Source organism: Cetorhinus maximus, chromosome 33 (assembly GCF_964194155.1).
Source record: "Cetorhinus maximus chromosome 33, sCetMax3.hap1.1, whole genome shotgun sequence".
NCBI classification, from domain to species: Eukaryota; Metazoa; Chordata; class Chondrichthyes; order Lamniformes; family Cetorhinidae; genus Cetorhinus; species Cetorhinus maximus.
In genome coordinates, this window is record NC_135911.1 from 6,683,759 (window position 1) to 6,703,361 (window position 19,603).

The following is a 19,603-nucleotide window of genomic DNA, read 5'->3' on the forward strand; positions in this document are numbered from 1 at the left end:
ATTGTATGCATCGCAATGATATTGAAGCACCTCAGAATGCAACATGATCCACGTAGACAACTCAGGCACCATTGCACTTTCTGTAATGGCCATTTTGAAAAATCGGCAATGCTCCTTTTATGAGATCGAAGCACCCGAATGAAACATGATTGATGTAGAAAACTTGAATATCATTGCACTCTGTGATGGACATTTTGAACTGTTCTGTAATATTCTTTCAGATATTTTATGAATAAATCATACTTTTGCAAAAATAAGTAGCCATTCAATGATTCTTACAATGACAGCCAGACCTTTCAAGAACGAAGTCAAAAAAACGTGCTGGAGAAACTCAAGTTCTGGCAGCCTCCGTTGAGAGAGAAACAGAGCTAACATTTTGAGTCCAATATGACTTTGAAGGAAGAACCATGTCGGACTCGAAACTTAACTCTGTTTCTCCCTTCACAGATGCTGCCAGACCTACTGAGCTTTTGCAGCACCTTTTCTTTTTATATCAGATCTCCAGCAGCTGCGGCATTTTGCTTTCAAGAGTGAGACTAGGAACCACTTCAACACCACAAAAGGGTGGTAGAGGTTTGGAACTCCCTTCCACGAACGACAATTGACGCTAGATCAATTCTCAGCTTTAACTCCGAGATCGATAGATTTTGTCAGCAAAAGGTATTGAGCGATATGGGGGGTAAAGCATGTGGTAGAGAGTTAGGCCATGGAGCAGCTATGACCTCACTGAATGGAGAAATAGGCTTGAAGGGCTGAATGGCCTCCTCCTGCTTCAGTGTACCGCCCGCAGTTCAGTTAATGCCTCAACCCTTCTGAGTCAATCTCAGTACAGTTCACAAACTGGCTCATGCACAATCCTCCTGTCTCTCACACTCTCCTCCGAGCCTTGATAAAGAGTCACACTGGAGTTACCTCTTATCACATTGCTGCTTGTGGAATCTTGCTGTGTGCAAATTGGATGGCATGATGACATTACAAGTTACAAAAATACATTTTAAAAACTTCATTGGCTATAAAGCACCTTGGGACATCTTAAGGTCGTGAAAGGCTCAATATAAATGCTTGTTTTTATTTCAATAACTTATAGATTGCACTGCATAGGGGAGGGGGATTATCATAAAAAATACATTCACATCACAAGTTATTAAATACCATTATTTCTCACACAGATTATGATACACATAAGGAGCTCGCTCACCTGTCAGGGTTCTGGGGGAATCCCACGTCGAATTAACACTCTCTTTTAATGCCTGCCTATAAGGTTCTTAGCCCCCACCAGCCCCACCCCACCCCACCCCAAACACAAACATTCCCAAAAGCGCGACACTGAGCCCATGACCCGCTTCCCTCATCTCCCCGTTCATAAAAGCCACAACTTTATTCGGAACATCCCTTTAACATGCCAAAAGAAAATTTGGTTGCGATAAATAAAAATAACGAGTCTGAAGGAAAATTAGTTTTGGAGGCTGTTGTCAAAGAGCAGAGGATTGATGACAAAAAAAGAATTTGGTTCTCAGCTGGCCAGCAGCAGACATGCTTAGAAGGCTGGTAACAGAAATTCACAATAGGATTTTGTGTCAGCATGGCTCAGTGAGAAGAACTCGCTCCCTCTCTCTCACTTGAGTCAGAAGTTCGTGCTTTTGAGCCTCATTCCAGAAACATGAGCAAGTGCTAAAGGAATGCAGCACTGTGAAGGGGTCAGGGCTGAGGGAGCGCCCCACAGTCGGGAGGGTCAGGGCTGAGGGAGTGCTACACTGTTGGTGGGTCAGTACCGAGGAAGTGCTGAAATGTCACAGGGTCAGGGCTGAGGGAACACTGCACTGAGAGAGGATCAGTACTGAGAGAACGCTCCACAGTCGCAGGGTCAGTACTGAGGGAGTGCTCCACAGTCGCAGGGTCAGTACTGAGGGAACGCTGCACAGGCGGTGGGTCAGTACTGAGGGAGTGCTCCACAGTCGCAGGGTCAGTACTGAGGGTACGCTCCACAGGCGGAGGGTCAGTACTGAGGGAATGCTCCACAGTCGCAGGGTCAGTACTGAGGGAACGCTGCACAGGCGGAGGGTCAGTACTGAGGGAGTGCTCCACAGTCGCAGGGTCAGTACTGAGGGTACGCTCCACAGTCGCAGGGTCTGTACTGAGGGAGTGATGCACAGGCGGAGGGTCAGTACTGAGGGAACGCTGCACAGGCGGAGGGTCAGTACTGAGGGAATGCTCCACAGTCACAGGGTCAGTACTGAGGGAACGCTCCACAGTCGCAGGGTCAGTACTGAGGGAACGCTGCACAGGCGGAGGGTCAGTACTGAGGGAACGCTGCACAGGCGGAGGGTCAGTACTGAGGGAGTGCTCCACAGTCGCAGGGTCAGTACTGAGGGAGTGCTCCACAGTCGCAGGGTCAGTACTGAGGGTACGCTCCACAGGCGGAGGGTCAGTACTGAGGGAATGCTCCACAGTCGCAGGGTCAGTACTGAGGGAACGCTGCACAGGCGGAGGGTCAGTACTGAGGGAGTGCTCCACAGTCGCAGGGTCAGTACTGAGGGTACGCTCCACAGTCGCAGGGTCTGTACTGAGGGAGTGATGCACAGGCGGAGGGTCAGTACTGAGGGAACGCTGCACAGGCGGAGGGTCAGTACTGAGGGAATGCTCCACAGTCACAGGGTCAGTACTGAGGGAACGCTCCACAGTCGCAGGGTCAGTACTGAGGGAACGCTGCACAGGCGGAGGGTCAGTACTGAGGGAACGCTGCACAGGCGGAGGGTCAGTACTGAGGGAGTGCTCCACAGTCGCAGGGTCAGTACTGAGGGAGTGCTCCACAGTCGCAGGGTCAGTACTGAGGGTACGCTCCACAGGCGGAGGGTCAGTACTGAGGGAATGCTCCACAGTCGCAGGGTCAGTACTGAGGGAACGCTGCACAGGCGGAGGGTCAGTACTGAGGGAGTGCTCCACAGTCGCAGGGTCAGTACTGAGGGTACGCTCCACAGTCGCAGGGTCTGTACTGAGGGAGTGATGCACAGGCGGAGGGTCAGTACTGAGGGAACGCTGCACAGGCGGAGGGTCAGTACTGAGGGAATGCTCCACAGTCACAGGGTCAGTACTGAGGGAACGCTCCACAGTCGCAGGGTCAGTACTGAGGGAACGCTGCACAGGCGGAGGGTCAGTACTGAGGGAACGCTGCACAGGCGGAGGGTCAGTACTGAGGGAACGCTGCACAGGCGGAGGGTCAGTACTGAGGGAACGCTGCACAGGCGGAGGGTCAGTACTGAGGGAACGCTGCACAGGCGGAGGATCAGTACTGAGGGACAACTGTACAGTTGGTGGTTCATTGCTGAGGGAGCGCTGCACGGTGAGAGGCTCAGTACCGAGAGAGAGAGAGTGGTGCACTGTCGGAAGGTCAGTACTGAGGGAGAGAGCTGCACTGTTTCAGGGACAGGAGTGATACAGCACTACAATGTCTGGCGGGATGACGCCATAAACATGGGGTGGAGTGGGGGGGGAGAACCATCGGCCCTCTCAATTGGCCAGGGGAAGCCCTACATCCACTACTGAAGAACAGAAGTGGGGAGAACTCTCTAGGGACCACTATTCAACCCTGAAACACCATCACTAAAGTGGCAGATAATCTGCTCATGATCACATTGCTGTTTGTGGGAGTTTGCTATGCACTGATTAACTGCCTCGTTTCCGGTATAACAGCAAACACTGTTCAAAATAAGGACTTCATTGGCTGTAAAGTGCTTTGGGACATCCTATGGTTGCGAGAGGTGCTCTAGAGATGGGGAATTCTTCACCGATATTGCGTGTGGGAGGGGTGGAAAGTGAAAGAGAGAGAGCTCTGGGAACTGTGACTGGGCACGAGGCGGGAACGATGGGAATAGTTTGGGACATGGCCTTCATGATTGAAAAGTGTGGAGGGAAGGATCAGGAACCAGCTCCTTTACGGCACTGAAATTTCCGAACATGATTTACGTGCATGTCCATACAGGTCAGTGGCGGAGTGAGCTCGTAGCTACGCGAGAGATCGTAGCTATGCTACACGGTACATCTTCATTCTGCTGTATTCTGTCCGGTCAGTTCGGGCTGCCCAGATAAAGAGGGCAGCGGCCATGAGCTGGAGAGGGGCTGAAACGCAGGCCAGGCAGAAAGACCAGCCATAGTCTCCGTTCGGAGACAGCTCCGGGACCCGAGTCTTGACATGGAGGAGCTCAACGTTGGCAGCAAAACAGGCCACGGTACCAAGTGTGCAGGCGCCTGGCAGAGGAAGAGCAGAGAGAAGGTCACAATAGCAGGAACACCAACTTCAACATCATAGAACTCAAAAGACAAATATCTCAAAAGCTCAGAAATTTGAATTAAAAAAATCACAAGTTGCCATTTTGCATAAGCGTAACCCAATACAGATTGTTGGTTACTAAACATTCTCAGTGATTGGTTTGATCTACAATGGGTCAGATCTCCTTACAAAATCTACATTACACAGGTTAATGGTTCAAATCCCACCATGGCAAAGGGTGAAATTTGAATTCAATAAAAATCCGGAATTAAACGTCTCATGGCCACGAAACTATTGCCGATGGTCAGAAAAACCCATCTGGTTCACTAATGTCCTTTAGGGAAGGAAAGCTCACCTGGTCTGGCCTACGTGTGACTCCAGACCCACAGTAATGTGGTTGACTCTTAGATGTCCTCTGAACAAGGGCAATTAGGGATGGGCGATAAATGCTGGCCTAGCCAGCGACTCCCACATCCCAGGAATTTTTTTTAAAAGTTAAAAAGAGGGAACCAACGTCCGAGAGCACAGGACAACCACCTTGACAGAGACACTAATATTTGGAATACAATCACTGAACATTCAGAATCGAGTAAAGGGGCATCACTGAAACAATGTTCTTTAGAGAAGGGAACCTGCCATCCTAACTGGGCCTGGCCTAGATGTGACTCCAGGCTCTCGGCGATGTGGGTGACTCGAAGACAAGGGGAAATGAAGGATGGGCAACAAATGCTGGCAGAGCCAGTGACGCCCATGTCCCACTCACCCACGAACGAATAAACAAGGAAGAAATTTGGCTCAAAGTTAGAAGATCAAGTCTCACTCCAGGAATTCATTTCAGACATTGATGCTGATTCTCTGGTGCAATGCAGAGGGAGAAGTGGGCCACCCCAGGGAGGGGGTCGGGAGCGAGGGGGGTGGCGGGCCGCCCCAGGGAGCGGTTGGGGGCTGGGAGAGGGGGGGTCGGGAGCTAGGCGATGGCGCGCCGCCGCAGGGAGGGGTCGGGAATGAGAGCAAGGAGCTGGTGGGCCACCCCAGGGCCAGGATCGAGGGGCTAGCGCACTGCCAGAGTGCCAGGGACGATGGAGTGCCAGACCCTCCGAGGGTCAGTATCGAGCGAGTGCTGCATTGTCTGAAGGTCCTTGGCAGAGTCAGCGGGGACCGAGCGCTGCACCGTCCGAGGGTCAGTAGTGAGGGAGAGTTGCGCTGGTGGGCTCGCATGAGGGTGCGGATGAGACAAAGATAGCGAGGCGAGGAGGAGAGATTGTCTTTAAATTTTACCTGCAAGGAGATGTAGAACTCCAGTGCCAATGGCTGGATAGAGGGTGTGACAGGAGCATGCACACAGTCCGATCAGCGCCCCGAGACACATCAGCCCCAGGCTGATGAATGGAAGCAGGATCTGACAGCGGCTCAGGTCTGTACATACAGAAAGAGAGAAGAGGGAGAGAGAGAGAGACAAAGAAAGTGAGATCTCTAACACTTGTAGGGCGAGGTAGATGCAGGTCACAAACGAACACCGTTTTCATGTTGTCTGAGGAGGAGGAGCCAAATGGCCACCTTCTGCTCCTGTGTAACAGGTTCGAGTGGCTGAATGACCTCTTCCTGTTCCTGTGTAATGGGCTCGAGGGGTTGAAAGGCCTCCTCCTGTTCCTGTGTAACGGGTTTGAAGGACTGAATGTCCTCTACCTGTTTCTCTGCATCAGGCCCAAGCAGCTGGGAGCTGCCCACCCACTGTGCTAGAGGTGGCAGAGTGTAAATACTGCGCCATGTTTACACGAGAGCTTATCCATGATAATTCTGAATATCAGGGGAGGTTGACAAGGGAGGGGCATTTGGAGAATAAGCTTTGTCTTGCAGGCAACACACGGAGGAAGAGAAAAGCAAACTCACAGGTTCTCACGTAATCAATCTCGCTGTTGTGGTTTCCGATCTGCGTGTACTTGGGTGTGAACTGGTCTTTCAGAGAGAAGCTGACACACAGTGCACCCTGTTCCCCATCTGGAATACGAGGCAGAGACAATTCAAATCAACAATTAAGACTGCATTTGTGCAAGAGTGGGGGGGAACGAGAGAGAGAGAGAGAGAGGAGGAGAAAGCGCCAGAGAAGAGGGGGCCAGTGACGTTGTAGTCATGGAGGAATATTGGATGGAATTAACATTATGAAAAAAAGAGGCAACAAAGAAATTGGCTCTTGGAAACATTGATAGGAATCTGGAAGTAACAGAAGCTGTCGGTCCTTTTAAAAAGCATTCTGTCGTCTAGTTAAAGAATTGTGATCTACAAGACTATGGACCAAGTGCAGGAAGGTGGGATTAGACTCGATACACTCTGTCAACTGGCAAATGTCCCCCATTTTGTGGTGTAAACTTTATAGAGTATAGAGGCAGAAAGTGAGTACCGGGGGAGGCAGGGCAGGAAAGAGGGAGACAGGGGGGTGATCCTGGCACAGAGAGGAGCAGACAGCGAGCTGAAAGTGTGTACGAACCTTGTGGTGGGGGTTTGAACCAGTGCCCTTCCTGGGAGACGCGAATACATCTTCTCCAGAGGCCAATGGTGCCATTGTGTCTGTAGAGAGCCCGTGAGTACATGTACTCGTCAATGTCATCAGTCTTAAATTCCTCGCTGACCGGAGGAATGGAATGCGGGGAAGTATCATTCGGCTCGGAGAGGCTCCGGTACTCATACCAGTGATCCGTGCCAATGGCAGCAGCGATGTACACTGCCGAGATCAGGGCCAGGACACTGCCAATCACCAACGCCGTGGCAAAACGGTTGTCCACCATCACACCAGCGGTTCAACATACGCCAACTGCGAGAGCAAAGAAAGGGAGCTTAATACGAGACAGAGAGAGAGGGGCGGAAAGGGAGAGAGAAGGCGGGAAAGGGAGAGAAGGGGGGAAAGGGAGAGAGAGGGGGGGAAAGGGAGAGAGAGGGGGGAAAGGGAGAGAGAGGGGGGGAAAGGGAGAGAGAGGGGGGGAAGGGAGAGAGAGGGGGGGAAGGGAGAGAGAGGGGGGGAAAGGGAGAGAGAGGGGGGAAAGGGAGAGAGAGGGGGGGAAAGGGAGAGAGAGGGGGGGAAAGGGAGAGGGAGGGGGGGAAAGGGAGAGGGAGGGGGGGAAAGGGAGAGGGAGGGGGGGAAAGGGAGAGGGAGGGGGGGAAAGGGAGAGGGAGGGGGGGAAAGGGAGAGGGAGGAGGGGAAAGGGAGAGAGAGAGCGATAGAGAGTGGGATGAGGAGAGAGAGTGGGCCGCCAAATGGGTGTGTAAATACAGCAAGCAGTCATGATGCAGGGAGTGGGCAATGATACGGAGAGAGGTGCTTGCAGATATAGTTATTTCCTCAACGCACTCCCACCTTCCGTGACGACGTTTGCCACCATTCTGCCCCAGATATCCCACACTACAGACTTGTCCCCTGCTCCAGTCAGCACACGGCCCAATTATCATCATCTCTATGTCTGTCTCCCTCCTAAGTCGGACCCCTCACTCTCTCTGACAGCGCAATCAGTCAGTTCTTTCAATAAGATACCGGGCTGCCCTCTCTCAATCTCTCTTTTATAACTCGACGCCCCCCCCATCAACACAGCCCCACTCCTGATCCTGAAGGGAATAGTCACCAATCCCAGATAAAGTGCTTGGATGACAGGAGAGTTAGAGGCAGACAGATACACCCAGGGGTGCACAGGGACAGAGGCAGACTCGAGTGACCCAGCGGAGGCAGGCACTCCCATTTCTACTGTGCCTTTCTTGATCTCTGGATGTTCCAAAGCACTTCATAGTCACTTCAATGCTTCAGTTCCAAAGGACTCTATCCCTCTCCCCGGCAACAGTACGAGATTAAGCCAGTCTGCTTCCAACCTTGGTGTCATATCTAATCTCAAGATGAGCTTCTAGCCACATATCCCTGTCATCACTTAGACTGCCTACTTCCACCTCTGTATCATCGCCTGACTTCACCTGTCTCAGCTCATCTGCTGCTGAAACTCTCATCCATGCTTTCGTTACCTTTAGATTTGACTATTCCATACCTCTGTCTCGCTTTCCTCCTTTATGAAACCTCCCTCTTTCACCAAGCTTTTGGTCATCTGACCCCTTACTTCTGTGGCTCGGTGTCATATTGTGTTTCATAATACTCCAATGAAGAGCCTTGGGACGTTTCATTACATTAAAGGTGCTATATATAAATATAAGTTGCTGCTGCAATGCCACAAACAGCAGCCGATTTGCACACAGCAAGATCCCATAGCCATTAACATTACGATGGCCATGGGATTTTGCTTTGTGCAGACTGGGTACTGTCTGTAGATTTTTTTTTGTTGATTGAGGGATAATTCATGTGTCAGCCGTGGCTCAGCAGGGAGCGCCCTTGCCTCTCAACCACGTGGTTTCAGGTTTGGGTCCCAGTCGGGGACTCGAGCACAGAAACCTGGGCCGACCCTGCAGTGCAGAGCAGGGGGAGCACTGCCCTTGTCGGAGCACGCCGTCTTTCAGCTGAGACGTTAAACCGAGGGCTCCATGCCCGCAACCCACCTTCCCGTTGGGTTGGACATAAAAGATACCACGGGTTACCCCCGCCGGGATGTCCTGGCCGATGTTTTATCCCTCAATCAACACTACAGAACAAAAAAGGCAGATGTTGTACATCATTATCACGTGGTTGCTTGTGGGAGCTTGCTGTGCGCAAATTGGCTCCCTCGGAGCAGGGGGGGAGGATGGGGGGGGATGGGGGTAGGGGGGAGGAGGGGAGGGATGCAGGGGGGAGGGGCCATGGGTTATTTCACATCCGCCTTTCCAATACCCCCTCCCTCCCTCCCTCCCGAGTCCCTCTGCCTATTCCTCCCCCCAACCCCCGGGGCGCCACCCTCCCTCCAAACCCCTCCATTACCCCGCAATCACTGCAGATTTCGGCCTTCCACCACCACCGCCGCTTCCGGTCCGGCGCGGGCCAACTTCCGGCGAGTCCTGACGTCATCCCTTTCCTTTCCCCGCCCTCCCCGGGCTCCAGCACCGCCTCCGCTATGACGTCACTGGCCATCGGCACCGCCTCTCGTGCGTCCTACGTCATCCCGTCCACACACCCACACCCCGTGTCACGTGACGCCAGGTTGCCCTTCTCTCTCCCTCTTCCCCGCCTCCCCCTCCCTCCCTTCCGCCATTTTGAAGGGAACTGATTGGTTTTGATCTGCTTTTGAACGGATATTCACGGTTTCCTCTCCATTGGAGAGACCAAACGCAGACTGGGTGACCACTTTGCAGAACACCTTCGGTCTGTCCGCAAGCATGACCCAGACCTCCCTGTCGCTTGCCATTTTAACACTCAACCCTGCTCTCATGCCCACGTGTCCGTCCTTGGCCTGCTGCATTGTTCCAGTGAAGCTCAACACAAACTGGAGGAACAGCACCTCATCTTCCGACTAGGCACTTTACAGCCTTCCGGACTGAATATTGAGTTCAACAATTTCAGATCATGAACTCTCTCCTCCATCCCCACCCCCTTTTTCAAATGATTTGCCTATTTTTTAAAAATATATTTTTCTTTTCCCACCTATTTTTAAATTTATTTCAATCTATTGTTCTATTTCCACCTTTGAGCCCATTTCGATCCCTTACCCCACCCCACCCCACTCCACCCACAAGGGCCATCTGCCACTAGCTTACTACCCTTAATGTCCCCATTAGCACATTCCTTCGATAATATCACCACTGCTAGTACCCCTTTGTCCATTTGTCTATGACATCTTTGGCAATCTCTTCTTTGCCTCCACCTATCACCGGCCCCCTATCCAGCTCTACCTGTCCCACCACCCCACCCCACCCCCCCCCACCGCCCCCCGCCACCCCCACCCCCCGAGCAGGCTTATATTTCACCTCATTTCTATATTTCCTTAGTTCTGTTGAGTCATATGGACTCGAAACGTTATCTGTGTTCCTCGCCGCAGATGCCGTCAGACATCCTGAGTTTTTTCCAGGTATTTCTGTTGTTTGGGTTATTTAAAGTGGGAGCGGCCAAATGGGAACTTCAGCAGATTCTCCACCGTCAACCCCATTGTCTGGAATACAAAGACCAGCGGCTATACCACACGGGAACTCTGGATCATGTCACTAATGTCCTGATTTTGATGTTTTACTGTTTTCAATTCCATCCCGTTATTGTTAATCCTCACGGATTTTATTTCTTTCGCTCTGGGATTGTGTTTCTAACCCGTTCCTCTCTCTCCTGTTGTTCCCCCCTGTCCCCAGCTCTGAGGGGATCCCTCTCTCGGGGAATGGATGGAAAGGAGCTGCAGGTACTGTCAGTGTCTCACACCCGGGGGGAGGGAGGAGGATCTGGGGGAAACCTTCCTTTATCTTCATCGGGATTCAACTCTTTATCTGGGGGGTTCGGGGGAGTGAAATGGATGGAAAAGGAGCTGCGGTTCCCTCAGTGAAAACCGGATCGGGAACCGGGAATTGGGGGAGAGGGAGTGTCTGCTGTAACACGGGGTAACTGTGTTTTCTTGTTGCAGGGACACAACTTACAGAAACTACTGCTGCTGCTGCTCATTGTTGTTGCTGCTGTTTCAGGTAAGTGCTGTGACTGCTGGAACATTTCAGCAGTGATCAAAGTGGGGGTGGAGGAATCAGGAATTCATCTTGCTGTAAGGATCTGTGTGTACTGCAAGTGGAGCCATTGAGGGAGTGGACACAGTGGGTTCACATCAACACCATCATGATCAGGAGAGCTGAAAGGGAGGCAGCTGATGTCTTTGGATTGACCCCTTGGATGTGGACACTGAGCAACTCTTGGTGACACTGGGATGGGTGACTGGGATCCAATGGGCCTGGGATCCAGTGGGCCTGGGACGGGGTCCTGAGCACTGGGACCAGGAGTCTGGGACATTGCTGGGATCAAGTAGAACTGGGAATTGTTTTGGAGTCAGGCCATCAGGACTGGTGACTGGGCTTTGGGTCCTAGTAGGGGACAGAGTCTAGCCATATTGGGGGCAGGAGCAAGATCTGACAGGTTAGCGGTGGAGGGAGGTGAAGATCCACACTGCCTCGGCCCCTTTCAGACAATCAGGTGCTGCCTCACTCCTTAGACTGTGCACTCGTCCGTCATTGTCCCCTCAACCTGTCCAAAACCCTTTCCACCTCCTCGGGCACCCCCTCCCTTGCCCGTTCCTGTCTTTACATTTCAGAGTCAGTTTTCTGCTCCTGAGCTCCACCTCACATTGTGCACCCCCAGTCTGTGATTTTTCTCCCAAGGGGAGGTGACCAATATCCTGATATGTTTTCCATTTATCCACGTGCTGGGAGAACACATGATTTAAAGTGCTGTCCAGCTGCTCTGTGCTTACAAATCTCCAGCACAAGCTGGTTTTAGTTGAAGGCCCTTAATGCCTGAGCTTTAACCTTCCCACAGAAATGAGAGCAGTGAGTTACTGATCAGTGCTTCTTGTAAATCGAGCATCGCAGTGTAACCATGTGATGCTTGGGTGTAATGTACCAGCAGGGAGGTTATATCTGTGGATAAATACTTTCAACCTTTTCCAGGTGACTCGCCTGTCCCAGTTTCTGGGTTCCTTGGGGAGCAGTTTGTGCTGCCCTGTACCTACAAAGGGAATGTCCCAGTCTCAGATTTACTGGTAGCCTGAGGGGATATCTGAGTGTGAAATTTCTCAATGGGAACGGTGAATTGACAGGGCAAGGCCCACAGTTGAGAAACAGAACAAACCTGTTCAACGATCAACTGGAACAAGGCAACTGGTCAGTTCTAATCTCTGACCTCAGGAAGTCAGACCAGAACCAGGATCAGTGTCAGATTTACAAGAGAACAGGTGCAGGGTTACACTGGGAGCACACTGATCACATCCATCTCTCTGTAAGAGGTGAGAAGTTTCTGTTTATGGGTTTGGTAGTGCAGTGATTATGTTACTACACTAGTGATGCAGAGGCCTGGACTAATAATCCAGGCAGTGTGAATTCAGACCCACTATGGCACTCTAATTAATAAACTGCATTTAAATTTAAAATCTGGGAAATATAAAGTTGGTCCCAATAAAAGTGACCCTGAAGCTGTTGGATTGTTGTAACCCCCAACTGGTTCACAAATGTCCCTTTAGGGAAGGAAACCTGCCATCCTTACCCAGTCTGGTCTCCATGTGACTTCAGTCCCACACAAACCTGGTTGACTTTTAACTGTCCTCTGACTTGCTCGGCCACTTCAATCAGTTTGTATCAAACCGTGAGACAAGAAAAAACAGAATAAAACTGAATCACTGGTTGTGACCCAAGTATCGAATCAGGAAACAACAAAGACACACCCAGCCCAGTCAACTCTGCAAAGTCCCTTCACTAACACCTGGGGACTAGTGTCCAAGTTGGGAGAGCTGTGTGACATAGTCATACTCACATAATCAGCCCTACATCCCAGACTCCTCTGTCACCATCCCTGGGCATGTCCTGTCCCACCGGCAGGACAGACCCAACAGAAGTGTGGGCACAGTGGTATACAGTCGGGAGGGAGTGACTCTGGGAATTGTCAACATTGAATTCAGTGGAGAGTCATATTGACCTTGGTACAAACAGGTGACCCATCCAACCTCATGGCATTCCCAGCCAAAAAAGTTATTTTTTAAAATTTCCCCCCTCTCTTTTTCAACGTGCTGTTGGCTTTAATTGAAGGGGGGCTGCTGCTGGTCAGTGTCCAGTTATCTCTATTGGAAAGCATGTACCGATCACATTGTGGGACAGTGTGTGCGTGCACGGAGCTGTGGGGTGGCCTGGTGCGTGTGTGAGTGTTGGTATCTAGCCTCCCACATCCCTCCAGGACTAGAATTAACCCAGGGATCAGTTTGTACCGGGGTTGATTCTGAAACACTAGATGCTGAAAGTCTCTGCTGTTAGTTTTGTTAGTGTGTCCCAGTCTGTTAATGTCTTCATTCTGCCTCTAGGTCCTGTACTTTGTACAGGAGCACGGCTTGGATTTGGATTTGGAATCGGAGTTCCGGTTGGTTTTTTTGCTGGCGTCTTGCTTTCTGGAATTGCAGTTTGCATATTCCAAAGGCGACAAAAATGGTGAGTTGAAGAATGTTTCATTTTTTCCATTTTAATCCTGTTTTTGTTTTGTAATGTTTTCTTAAATGTCGCTGACATCTAAACCTGTCCATTTCCTGAGCTGTGAGGATGCTTCAATCCACCCTATCATTGAGCAGCATTATTCATTCACTTCCAGCTTGTCATCCTGTAGCTGCCGAACATTCCCCATGGATTGAAAAGGAACAAATATTATCCCGCTGGCGGAACCAGTGGATGAGGAATATATATGGAATTTCAGAAGGAATCTGATAAGGTGCCACACAACAGGCTGTTCCACAAGATTAGGGCCCACAATGTAACTGGTGCTGAATCATCAGTTATTCACAATCTAGATCAATGTCTTAGGTGAGGGGATAGAGTGTAATATGTCCAATTTTGCAGATGATACAAAGCTCAATGGGAAAGTAAACTGAGGAGGATACAAAGAGGCTGCAAAGAGATATAGGCCGGTGAAGTAATTGGGCAAAAATGGAGGCAGATGGAGTATAATGTGGGAATTGTGAATTTTGTTTGGAAAATAGAAAAATAGAATATTTTTACGGAAAACAGTAGCTGTGCGCTGCCCACAGCGCATTGCCTGGCCGAGCGAGAGCCCAGAGACCGGGAAGCGGTTTCGGTGAATCATTTTGGCGACCCGTGTCTGGACATTTTGCTGCATCGGAAGGTGCTGGCAGGGCACAAGCGGCGTCAAACGCTGCCAAAACCAGGTGAGGCTTCCGGCAGCCGTCTGAATGCATCGGGACAAATGTCGAAAAACCCCACAGGAAACGAGGCTGCGGTTTGCCGGGAACAATCCTGCCTTGTCCCGCTGGCTCATTTCCCATCGATTTCAATGAGATTTTTCACGCCTGTGGTCTGAAGTCTTTTCCTCCAAAACCACATGTTTGACCCTGGTCAGGCTCATTGGAAAGAGCAGAGCCCCCAGTGGAACTATATTGGGTTACCGACACCAACCGAGCCTGGGAAAATGGTGAAACCTGCCGATGAACACCGGGCCTCCTGCACCCACCTCCTGCAAGGTTGGATTGAGGCGCAGTCACCAACCAGATACGGGGCTCTGCCAGCTACAGAGAACGGCAGCTGTGCCCCGCCGGCCAAGCTGCTGCCCAGACAACCAGAAGCCGGTTTTCGGTGAATAATTTCGGCGTGCTGTGCCCAAACACTTCGCTGCACAGGAGGCTGCTAGACAGCCGAGCAGGCAGTTTAACATCTCAGCTGAAAGACAGCACTTCACACAGTTCAGCACTCACTCACTCATTTTGGTCTCTCCCCCACTTCCCCCCACTCCCCTGTCGTTTGGGGGTCCCCGTGCCACAAGGGTTTGATTGTAAATCTGCCGCTGTTCATCCTTGAATTTATTTAGGACTGAGACAGACAGATTTTAACATTCTCACCCTTTTATCAAACATTCCGTGGCCTCACTCCTCCCCATGTGTAACCTCCTTCAGCCTCCGATCTCTGCACTCCTCCAATTCTGGTGTCTTCAGAATCCCTGATTTTCCACCGCTGCATCATTGGTGGCTGAGCGTTTAGCTGCCTGGGCCCGAACTCTGGAACTCCCTCCCTCAACCTCTGCCTGCCTCTCTTCCTTACCTCCCAACAACACCATTTGCTCCATAAAGCCTACCTCACTGCCTGAGCCCTTGTGTAGCTCAGTGCCAAATTTTGTTGCATGAGCACTTAGGATATGTTCTGTTAAAGGTTCTATATAAATGCAAGTTGTTGTTGTTGTCTCCTCCTACACTTTTCAAACCACAGCCCTTTAGCCAGGATATTAGATGATTCAGTCACTGGGAAGGCCATGTCAGATTCTCTTCACTCACTCAATGCCCACATCTCCAATGCCCCACATACACCCCTCACAGGGGGAGGGGGAACTATTGTAGGATTCTCTAACTCTATCCTCTGGCCCTCCCTCTGTCGGTCAGCACAGCTCCTTTGGAGCGTCCAGCTCTTGCCCATTGCCTCTCCTATAAGCCTCCTCTCCTCTACACTCTGTGCTCCATCACCGTGCAGCTCCTGTGACACATTTTCCAGCTGCCATTGGCACCCAGGATGTTGAGTGTAATTTAGTCAGTCTGTGCTCCTGAACGGCTCCTTTACACACTTGACCAAAGTGCTGGATTCTTTTCATGTCACCTGAACTCTGCTGGTTTTTCTGTCCTAGGAAACAAAATAGACAGCAGATCAATCAGAATGAAGCATCTTGCACTGTCCCTTTGACAGAGGTGAGCTGTTCAGGTGAAGCACGGGGCCTTGTGACAACAGCACCTGAGCGTCAGGATGGAGCGGCTGGAGAACAAAACCTTCTGGGGAAGGGGACTGTCCAGCACTGAGCTTCCACTGCACTGAGCCTGGATCAGGGAGGGGAAAATCAGCCCAGTATTGTGGTTATCGAGTGATTCCTGGTGGAAAGGATGAGCTCAGGATTGGGATCAACAATCACTTCCCACTTTGCACAAACTGTTCGGTTCAGCACAATCTCAGGAGGGACACTCCCAGGAGAACTATTATCCCTTTACTGGAAAAACTATCTCAGTATTTCATTCTCTGCATTATCTCTCAGCATTCCTGTTACAGACTGTGTCCAAACCCAGTCCCAGGAACAATACAGGACCATCTTTAGCTGTGTAACCCATTGATCACTCCCTGTATGAGATGATAACTTCCAAAATATCCTATTGATGAGTGAGCGGGAACGTCAGGCAGTTTCTGAAGAATTTATTCACTTGTTCTCAGTGTGCCAGGGCCCCTTTTATTGTCCATCTCTAGTTGAACCACTGCAGCCCCTGTAGTGATGGTGCTGCCACAGTGGTGAACATGGGGAGAGGCTTCAGAAACTCCCTCTGCAGCAGCATCCACTAGGCAAAAAACCAGCAACGACATTATTGTCAGCAAGTGTTTTACACCCAGAATTTACACCCAGATTGAAACTGTTTCATGCCAGAAATGATGCAGATATATTCGGTGTATTTTAATCTTGCCTTTTTTATATGCAGTTTTTACTCCAAACAATGAGTGGTCACATTTGACAAAGGATGTATAGAATTTGTAATGTAAACATTTTCTGTATGTGTCTATACATCTTTTAGGTATATTTGTTACTTTGCTACATGTTGTTTTTGATCCAAGGCCTAACTAAAGATAAACCGATGCTGAAATGACGGGATCTACAGTCTGATGTTTAATGACTCTGGTAGTCACTGCCTGAACAGAGGAGCTGCTGTCTGCAGGCAGCAAGCCTCCTAATGTGAGAAGTGAATGAGATTGGCTGAAGACTGGTGTCTGTGATTGTGGGATCTCCCGGAGGCCAGGAATGATCATCCAGTCAGCCCTTCTGGTGATTGCGGTGTTAGGGGAAGGGGAGGGAGGGAGTGCGTGAGCTCCCTTCACTTGTCTTGGGGGGGTGGGAATGGTTTTGGCATGAACAAACAGCAATTCAACTTCTTCAGGGGTGGAGACCCTTACACAGACACACAGAAAATACATGAACATGGAAATAGTATTCACGCATCGAGATAGCAACTGAATAATGACAGGAATCCAGACTTGTTCCTGAACCTCGTCATGAAGTACGAGTTGCATTTTATAATGTTAAAGGTGTTATGTAAACGTCCCAAAGTGCTTCACAGGAGCATTATAAAAGAGAATTTGGTACCAAGTCATATCTGGAGATATTAGGTCAGAGGAGGAAAATAAGATCAGTTTTCCAGAGCTTGCGACCCACAGACAGCTGAACTGCAGACACCTTACTTTCAAGTAAAAATGCTCTTTTAATATAAGTGTAGTTACATTGCATCCTCCCCAAACACAAATTCTCTTTGGCTGCCAGTTTCTCCTCCTGTCTCAACTTGTTCCCACCTTTAGCTCCACTCACTCACTCCAAATCAAAGGTGTGAGCTATGAGCACCCACGGGGACATTAGCTCTGCCGGCCTTTTAGTAGGATATGTGGAACTTTCCTTGGTCCAGTCCTACTCGGGGCCCTATCCCCCACCTCTTTTCCTGCTTCGTTTGGTGACAATGACAGAATTGGTGCTGCTTTAGACTCTCAACCTGAACTGGAAAATTTCTTCAACTCTCCTTTCCTCACCATCACACGGTCCATTTCCAACTATTGCCTTCCTCAAATTCTCTGCCTCCATTTCTGGGGATCTCCTGTCAAAGAATATTCACTAGAATCCCACAACGATACTACTCACAAGTTCCTCCCACTCGGTAACATCTGCTCTGAATGTACAGCTGATCTTTTTCTTCAACCGATTCTCCGACTCTGTGGTTAATAAGGCCCCCATCCCATTTCCTGCACTTACACTCTCAGCCCACCCCTGTCTCTGAAGACCATATTAGGAGTCCCCTTGTCCTCACCTTCCACCCCACCAGCCTGGAGTGGGGTTTGAACCCACAACCTTCAGACTCTGAGGTGAGAGTGTTAACCCACTGAGTCATGGCTGACATGTGAATACCTGCAGCCCTCTGTTTGCCCACATAAACATCCATCCTTCATCTGTGAGGGTTGGAACATTTGACCAGTTGTGTTGTAGCCCTTTCTCTGTGACTACATTCACTGTGTAGGAAGACTCACTGCTGGGAGCAGAGCCTTGTTAAACAAATCCTTTAGATTCAGCAACTTATATAACATTGCATCAAAGCCTGATCCTGATGTCCAGCAGGAGTTTCCAGACAGCGACCAGGACAGGAATGTCAACAAGTCATTCCCCTCTCTCACTCTGAGCACTGAGATCAATATTATCTGCTGCTCTGGCTGAGGCATCTTTTCCCTCTGGGGTCCAGATGGGCCTTTAGCCAGATCCACATGTGGGGATATTAGGAGAAAAAACATATTCAAAGTTTTAGGCAGATTCTCAAAGAAGGGAAGAGAGTTGCGGGGAGGTTTAATCTGGCATCGCAGCGAAGCTGGTGTTGGCCAGAATTTCATGCTCAGCTCTCTGGAGCGGCTCTGTGAACTCACAACCTTCAGACTCAGAGCTACCCACTGAACCACAGGGTAGCTGGGCTGTTGCGGGAGGTTTTAGTCCCTCACGCCACCGGGTCTTGACTAAACACTGTAAGGGACAGAGGAATAGGCAGGGCTGTCCATCCCATACTGGGAACATCCATTTTAAACACATCAGAAATAGGAGCAGGAGGAGGCCATTCAGCCCCTCAAAACTCTTCCCCCCCTCAGTAAGGTCGTGCCTGATCTTCCACATCAACTCCACTTTCCACCTGATCATCATATCCTGGAATTCCCTTTGAGTCAAAAACTCTCAGCCTCGAATATACAGCCTGGGTTTCACATCTCCTGGGATCCAGTTCAGGGTTTTCATTGATCCAGTACTGAGTGTCTGTATTGAAGTCCTACACTGACTCAGTGGGGAATGCACTCACTTCTGAATCCCATTCCAGAGACATGAGCCCCATATCCACTCTAACATTCCCAGTGCAATACTAAGGGAGTGCTGCACTGTCAGAGCGTCAGTACTGAGGGAGCGCTGCACTGTCGGAGGGTCAATACTGAGGGAGGGCTGCACTGTCAGAGGGTCAGTACTGAGGGAAAGCTGCACTGTCAGAGGGTCAGTACTGAAAGTGCTGCACCGTCGGAGGGTCAGTACTGAGGGAGTGCTGCACTTTCGGAGGGTCAGTACTGAGGGAGTGCTGCACTGTCGGAGGGTCAGTACTGAGGGAGTGCTGCACTGTCGGAGGGTCAGTACTGAGGGAGTGCTGCACTGTCGGAGGGTCAGTACTGAGGGAGTGCTGCACTGTCGGAGGGTCAGTACTGAGGGAGTGCTGTGATGTCGGAGGGTCTACAGGTAGGGAGAGCCGCACTGTCGGATATGCTGTTTGGATGAAGCATTAAACTGAAGCCCTGCCTGTTCTCTCAGAGAAATGAGAAAAATCCCACAGCCACTATTTGGAAGTTAAGCAGGGGGAGTTTTCCCAGAGACCTGGGCCCAATATTGATTCCTAAACGCACATCATTAATAACAGCTGATCTGCTTTTGTCCTGACCTAGCATTCATGGGAGCTTGCTGTGCGCAAATTCATTGCCGGATTTCCTGCATTAGAATAGTTCAAAAACACTTCAGTTCACTGTCAGTATCTTATTTTTTTGTAAGTATTAAAGTATTTTGTTGGTTATAAATCACTTTTGGGACATCCTGTGGCGTGAAAGGTGCTATATCAATGCAAATCTTATTATCAAAATTGCTCAAACGTCTCGCTGCAATACCAGCCTTTGCTCACTTGGTGGCGCCATCAACTG

The 19,603-nt window shown here is 50.2% G+C and overlaps 1 protein-coding gene and 1 long non-coding RNA gene across 4 annotated transcripts; one reads left to right on the forward strand and one right to left on the reverse strand.

Annotated features, from left to right (window-relative positions):
• Positions 1–1,043: 1,043 nt before the first annotated feature.
• Positions 1,044–9,209, reverse strand: LOC144671659 (claudin domain-containing protein 1-like). The gene is made up of 5 exons (XM_078533664.1): positions 9,147–9,209; positions 6,753–7,076; positions 6,158–6,265; positions 5,546–5,683; positions 1,044–4,245 (listed from the first exon to the last, which is right to left on the reverse strand). The coding sequence occupies exons 2-5, from the start codon at positions 7,048–7,050 to the stop codon at positions 4,022–4,024; spliced, it is 768 nt and encodes a 255-aa protein (XP_078389790.1). The 5' UTR covers positions 7,051–7,076; positions 9,147–9,209; the 3' UTR covers positions 1,044–4,021.
• Positions 9,210–10,741: 1,532 nt separating this feature from the next.
• On the forward strand, positions 10,742–19,327 carry LOC144671646 (uncharacterized). 3 transcript variants are annotated; one of them, XR_013573979.1, is made up of 4 exons: positions 10,742–10,825; positions 11,795–12,129; positions 13,195–13,318; positions 19,224–19,327. It is a non-coding gene; the product is annotated as an uncharacterized LOC144671646 (long non-coding RNA). The 3 variants fall into 3 exon arrangements; XR_013573977.1 differs by lacking the exon at positions 19,224–19,327 and adding an exon at positions 16,472–16,508; XR_013573978.1 differs by lacking the exon at positions 19,224–19,327 and adding an exon at positions 15,507–15,862.
• Positions 19,328–19,603: the final 276 nt, after the last annotated feature.